At 41.5% G+C, this 7,232-nt stretch overlaps 1 protein-coding gene across 9 annotated transcripts in view; it reads right to left on the reverse strand.

The window, feature by feature from the left end:
- The window catches only part of NBEAL1 (neurobeachin like 1), a 223,551-nt gene that overhangs the window by 58,760 nt on the left and 157,559 nt on the right, over nucleotides 1-7,232 (reverse strand). For all 9 annotated transcript variants that reach the window (XM_012802289.2, XM_023510403.1, XM_023510402.1 and 6 more), the window contains 2 exons: nucleotides 2,166-2,261; nucleotides 1,352-1,476 (listed from right to left, as the gene is read on the reverse strand). In XM_012802289.2, the coding sequence (XP_012657743.2) occupies nucleotides 1,352-1,476; nucleotides 2,166-2,261 (221 nt within the window). The remainder of the gene's footprint in view (nucleotides 1-1,351; nucleotides 1,477-2,165; nucleotides 2,262-7,232) is intronic.

Raw genomic sequence — 7,232 nt, forward strand, 5'->3', positions numbered from 1 at the left:
TTTTAGCTGTCGTTGTTTGGCGGGCCTGGGCCGATTCAAACCCGCCACCTTAGGTGTATGTGGCTGGCGCCTTAGCCACTTGAGCCACAGGTGCCGAGACAAGGGGATGTTTTCAATTAAATGTTAGTTTAGTTACATTATGAAGCCTATAATATATAAGAAAAATTTCAATGACATATTACCCTTTAGCACATACTTACAACAAGGTAAGAAGAAATTCTGAGCTACGTCAATATAAATTTGGTAAAGAAAACAAATCAACAAAACTATAGGTAAGATATTTGAAGGGATGCCAGGCGTGGTAGTTCACACCTGTAATCCTATCACTGGGAGGCTGAGGCGGGTGGGCTTGTTTGAGCTTAGGAGTTTGAGATTGGCATGACCAAGAGTGAGATCCCATCTCTAACAGAAATAGAAAAAGTAGCTTAGCATAGTGGTGGGTGCCTGTAATCTGAGTTAAGTGGGAGGCTGAGGCAGGAAAACCACTTGAACCCAGGAGTGTGAGGTTGCTGTCAGTTAGACTGAGGCCACAACACTCTACCAAGGGCAATTGAGTGAGACTCTGTCTCAACAACAACAGAAAAGATATTTGAAGGGCAACCAAGATTTTTTCTTTTCCTTTTTTTTTTTTGAGACAGAACCTCAAGCTGTCCCCCTAGGCAGAGTGCCATGGCATCACAGCTCACAGCAACCTCCAGCTCCTGGACTCAAGAGATTCTCCTGCCTCGCCTCTCAAGTAGCTGGGATTATAGGTGGCCGCCACAGCACCCCGCTATTTTTTGGTTGCAGACATCATTGTTGTTTGGCCAGCCTGGGCTGGATTCAAACATGCCAGAGCTCAGGTGTATGTGGCTGGTGCCTTAGCCACTTGAGCCACAGGCACCAAGCCGATTTTTAATTTTCTTGAGACAGAGTCTCATACTATCACCTGGGCTAGAGCTTCATGATGTCAGCCTTGCTCACAGTAACCTCAAACTCCTGGGCTCAAGCAATCCTCTTGCCTCAGCCTCCCAAGTAGCTGGGACTATAGATGCCTATTCAAGCTAATTTTTCTATTTTCAGTAGAGATGGGGGTCTCATTGTTGCTTAGGCTAATCTTGAACTTCTGAGCTCAAGCAATCTTCCCACTTCAGCCTCCCAGAGGGCTAAGATTACCGGCGTGAGCCACTGCACCAGGCCTTAACTAAGATATTTCCAAGAAAGCTTAGCAAAGCAATTATCAGACTCTTATTATTAAAAGTAGTTGTACGTTTACAAAAAAAAAAACCCCAAACCATTTGACTGTCCATAGGAGAAATCCATACCAATTCAAACTATGAGTATCTTCCAAGAGAAATAAAAAAGCACTTACTTTTCTCGCATAGCTTTGGCATTTTTATCATTAACTACCCCAATTGGTTTAGAAAGATCTCGAAATACAGCAGGGTTGTTTAGGTCCAACTCTTCTGAAGTATAATCTTGTAAAATCCAGGGAAACTAAAAGAGCCATAATTTACAACTTAGATATTCCTTGCTAAAGAAGCTAACATCTCCATTTCCAGTATCAAATACTACCTAAACACAAAAAAAGATAATCTTTAAAATTATTTCTTCCCTCTTATAAATATTTATTCATTTTTAGTTCAATAACCAAAAGAGTTACGTCCTATAATACTGGAATATTTATCATAAAGTGAAAGAAAAAAGGCTTTTATTTTTTTAATTTTTTTTTTTCAGAGTGAGTCTCAAGCTGTCCCCCTGGGTAGAGTGCCATGGCATCACAGCAACCTCCAACTCCTGGGCTTAAGTGATTCTCCTGCCTTCACCTCCCAAGTAGCTGGGACTATAGGCACCCACCACAATGCCCAGCTATTTTTTGTTTGCAGGCATCATTGTTGTTTGGCAGGCCCAGGCTGGATTTGAACCTGCCAACTCAGTTGTTTGTGGCTGGTGCCTTAGCTGCTTGAGCCACAGGTGCTGAGCCAAGGCTTTTAGTTTTTAATCACTTTTCATGTTTATATCCTTTTTAAAAATAGGGTAGAAAATATACTCAAAGGAAAAACATTTAAAAAACAAAAATAAACATTTTATATGTTTTTAAATAAAAAATAAATATTATACATGAACTTTTATGTATTATAAAACCATAAAGCCATTTCACATTTATAAGATTAATATAAACTTACCACAGGATACTGAGCAAGGTCATTATAGGTTCGTCCTGCCATTGTATTTATTTGAATGAGGTAGTCAAAATTTGATATCTCTCTGTTCACCCATTTCTAGACAGCACAAAAAAGAACAATATCAAAATTAGATAACCTACATCTCTAGAAACTGGCAACTATTACAAATAGTACCAACACAGCAGAGGCAAGATGGCTGACTAGAGCCAGCTTTCCACAGAAGGAGAGTTAAAGGACAGAATTTTAGCAAGTAAGCTGATGGTTTGGAACTGAGAAAAGAGAAGGTTGAAGAATGTACATCAACCCTGCCGAGGTGAGCTGCGAACCCAAGGAAACAAACAATAGGTACAAAATCCATTGCCAGGGGAACAGGAGTCCCCTCCCCCATGAGAACGGCTCACAGTATACTTTCTACAAACAAGTGAGCACAGTTCTGATACCCTCCTATTTATCCCATGGGAGAGACCCTCTAAAAACCAGAAATTCTTGACAGAGAGGACCCACTAACACTAGTGGCACTCTCCCTCCAGGCATAAAACTGTATATATCCTCTACCTGCAGTTCTGAACTCCTAGCACTTCCCTCTACTCTCACCCCAAGGTCTGGAAGCCTGTCCCACATGGAGTCCAGATTCTGGGGCATTTCCTTGAGAGGTGTGGACAAGGTGTGGGCTGTTGCATGTCTGTACTGATTCTGTGACAAGGGGTTAAAGAGAGGACGGTGGATCAAGAGGGAGAGGGAGAAGGGGTGCCCTGCGGCACAGAGCAGTAGGGATGAAAACAATATGGCTCATACCCTTGGGGATATTTTGGAGAGACACTCCCCGCCTCTCTGGGCAACAGATGGAAACTACTGGAGGAACAGATCTGGGACAGAAACACAAGCTCTATGAGTAAAGGGTAGGCCTGAGAGGGGACCTTCCCAGGGTGGGGTGCGGGAGGACAGAGACTAGAATACGTGTGCACACAGACGGCGTACTCCTAGGGCAGGCTGAGTCAGAAGTGCTGCTTTAGCAAGCCTAAGAAGCACCCAGCCCCCAGGGGAACATAGCTGAGACAAAAGTGGGCAGGGCAACAGCACCAGCCCAGGGAGAAACAGACACTGAGAGCTGAGTATTGAGCTCTACCCAGGCCTGCCCCAACACAGAGTGCAGCAGAGACAGAGACGCCAGCTCTGTGAGAACTGGCAGAATAGCAGTGGCACAGGGTGGGGAAGAGCCACAGTTTCTGTGGACTCAAACAGAGCCTGCCCTGCAGGAGAATATAGCCAGGACAGAAATACTAATTCTGCAACAATATAAGTGGCAGCAACATCAATCTGGGGCGGGGCTAGAACTGAGCAAATCACCCCAAATTCCATTAAGCACCCAAGGTTCTCAGGCTTCAGCTCCCCCTGCCAGCTGGTGGCACAGCAGCCGTCTGGCAGAGGAGACATAGATCTCCCTGTGACTCAGGAAGGCACAAACCCCTTGAGCATCTGTTCATTGGCGGGAACTGGGTCACAGCCCTGTGGCGTTACCAGTGATGGGATATGACAGAGGTGCAAGGTGGGGAAGGAGGCATCAATCTTTCTGGATTAATTCATTTGCTGGGTGGGCCCTTCTGACTCCATAGAGCATTGGAGCGAGTCATACTCAAGCTGCTAGCAGACCCTTGCTATCTAGTTGCTCGAGACATTTTGAACTCTCCCACTTGAGACTGGATGCTGTCTGGGACAACTGATTTGGAACTCTTGACCTGGGCCAATAACCCGAGGACTATCCAAAGTGGTATCCTGGGTGTGTGGTTGTGAGAAGGTTTGATTTTCCTTTTCCAGTTGTTGCCCATGGGGGGGGGGGTGACTTAGTTGCTAGTATTTCTCCACAGCTGAGACTTCAACAGAGACCAGCTGAAAATAAGAGAGAGCCACTTAGCCCCACCACACCAAGCATGTCCCCAGTGTCTCAGGCTGTAGCACTGTATGGGTCCTTTGCAAAGCTCTAGGGGAAAAGGAATAGACACCAGTCCCAGCTCTTGGGCAAAGGACTGGTTAATCGCTACCCCAGGAGCTCCCAATCCAACTTCGCCTTATCTGCTCATCTAGCCAACAGTGTAAAACAATCATGGGGTGGAATCAGTAGAAAAACTCTGGAAACATTAATAATCAGAGTAGATCAACTCCCGTAAGGAATAACATGGCAGACAGAAAAGAAGATCCCATTCATAAACAAATGGCTGAGATGTCAGAAATCAAATTCAGAATTTGGACTGCAAATTAGATTAATAGAATGGAGGTAAAGTTGGAAATAGAAATTCAAGGAGCATTTCAAAAGTTGTCTCAAGAATTCAGTGAATTCAAAGGCAAAATCACCAAAGATTCTGACACACTGAGATAGGAACTTGTAGCCCTCCAAGATCTAAGAAATACAGTAGAATCCCTCAGTAACAGAATGGAGTAGGCAGAAGAAAGAATTTCTAACATTGAAGACAAAGTTTTTGAATGCTCCTAAAAGCTCAAAGAGGACAAGAAGTGGAGAGAAAAAATGGATCATTTTCTCAGAGAGCTCTGGGATAATTCGAAGAAAACTAATATTCGCCTTATAGGAATTCCTGGAGGTGACAAAGTGGCTTTGAAAGGCCAAGATACCCTACTCCATGAGATAATCAAAGAGAACATCTCATACATGCCAAGAGATTCTGAAATTCAGATAGCAGACAGTTTCAGAACCCCAGAACGACTCAACCCAAATAAGACATCTCCCAGACACATTATACTTAACTTTGCCAACGTTAATGTAAGGAGAAAATTCTGTAAGCAGCCAGACATGAGAAAACCATAACCTACAAGGGTTAGAATATTAGAATGACTGCAGATCTCTCTGCTGAAATCTTTCAAGCTAGAAGAGGGTGATCAGAGACTTTTAATCTCCTAAAAGAAAATAATTTTCAACCCAGGATCCTCTATCCAGCTAAACTGAGTTTCATTTATGATGGAGAAATTAAATACTTTAATGACATTCACATTGTTTTTTTTTTTGAGACAGAGCCTCAAGCTGTCCCCCTGGGTAGAGTGCTGTGGCATCACAGCTCACAGCAACCTCCAACTCCTGGGCTCAAGTGAGTCTCTTGCCTCTGCCTCCCAAGTAGCTGGGACCACAGGCGCCCGCCACAACGCCAGGCTATTTTTTGGTTGCAGCCATCATTGTTGTTTAGCGGGTTCAGGCTGGATTCGAACCTGCCACCTTAGGTGTATGTGGCTGGTGCCTTAGCCACTTGAGCCACAGGCACCAAGCCGACATTCACATCTTGAAGAAATTTGCCATAACTAAACCAGCTCTCCAAGATATTCTCAGAGCTATCCTCCATAATGACCAGCACGATCCTCTACCACCAAAGTAAACTCACTCAGAAATCCCAACTTCCACAGTGGCAAAAAGATTAAAAATGTCCACTGGACTTTTGAAAAACTCAATACCCCAAATTCTACCAGGCTTATCAATATTCTCAATGAATGTGAATGGTTTAAGTTGTCATCTAAAGAGGCACAGGTTGGCTACATGGATACGAAAACTCAGGCCAGATATCTGCCGTATATAACAATCTCATCTTACCTTAAAAGATAAATATAGACTCAGGGTAAAGGGATGGTCATCTATATTTCAGGCAAATGGAAAGCAGAAAAAAGCAGGGGCTGCAATTATATTTTCAGATACAACAGGCTTTAAACCAACAAAAGTAAGGAAAGATAAAGATAGTCACTTCATATTCGTTAAGGGTAACACTCAACATGATGAAATTTCAATTACTAACATTTATGCACCCAACCAGAATGTGCCTCAATTTATAAGACTCTAACAGCCATAAGCAACTTGATTTCCTCCAGCACCATAATAGTCAGAGATTTTAACACCTCTTTGGCAGTGTTGAATAGATCCTCCAATAAGAACTCAGCAAAGAAATTTTAGATTTAAACTTAACCATTCAACAATTGGATTTAACAGACATCTACAGAACATTTCATCCTAAAAAAATTGAATACACATTCTTCTCATCAGCCCATGGAACATCCTCCAAAGTTGATCACATCTTAGGTCACAAGTCTAACCTCAGCAAATTTAAAAGAATAGAAATTATTCCTTCCATCTTCTAGGACCATCACGGAATAAATGTTGAACTCAGTAACAACAAGAATCTGCATATTCATACAAAAACATGGAAACTAAATAACCTTATGCTGAATGATATAGCTGGTTTACAGACAAGATTAAGAAGGAAATTAGTACATTTTTGGAACAAAACAATAATGAAAATAGGAATTACTAGAACCTCTGGGATACCACAAAGGCAAAAAGATAGAGACTTTACCTCTTTCATGGTTACATGGATAGAGGTGGAACATATACTCAGTCCTACTATGAAACCAATGTATAGCTTTCTTGTGAAAGCTATAACCCAACTATAGCTGAAGAAGAAGGGGAAAGAGGAGAGGGAGGGGAGAAGGGAGAAAGAGTAGGAGGAGGATAATTGGTGAGACCAGACCTACGGTGCATTTTATAAGGGTACATGTTAACTTTACTATGTGTATAAATGTCTGAACACAATAATGAAGAAAATGTGGTGAAGGCTATGTTAACCAGTTTGATGAAAATATTTCAAAAGGTATATAAAATTAGCCCATTGTACCCCATGATTGCATTAATGTACACAGCTATGATTTAATTTAAAAAAGAAAAAAATAGTACTAACACAATCCTTTGTAACCATTGCCTCTATTATCATCATGACAAAAGGAACAGGTTAAAAAATGTTTAACAGGAATACAAATCAATAAAATTTTCCTAAATTCACTGCTGCTTTAAAATTGGTCTTTAGAAAAGAAACAGAAAATTCAGTATAAATCTTATATTACAGTATAAAAAGTCTTGATAAGAATTAAGACTTTTCTTAAAAAATTTGTTTTCCTCAATTAACTACTTGACTTTAATACCTTAAAACTTCAATTCTAGAAGGACTAATCCCACTCTGAAAAGTTCATTGTAAACTAAAATTTTATAAGTATATGTACTAAATAATATCTTTTTTTTTTTTT

This window comes from Otolemur garnettii, unplaced genomic scaffold (assembly GCF_000181295.1).
Source record: "Otolemur garnettii isolate 467f Iridium unplaced genomic scaffold, OtoGar3 scaffold00013, whole genome shotgun sequence".
Lineage (NCBI taxonomy): Eukaryota > Metazoa > Chordata > Mammalia > Primates > Galagidae > Otolemur > Otolemur garnettii.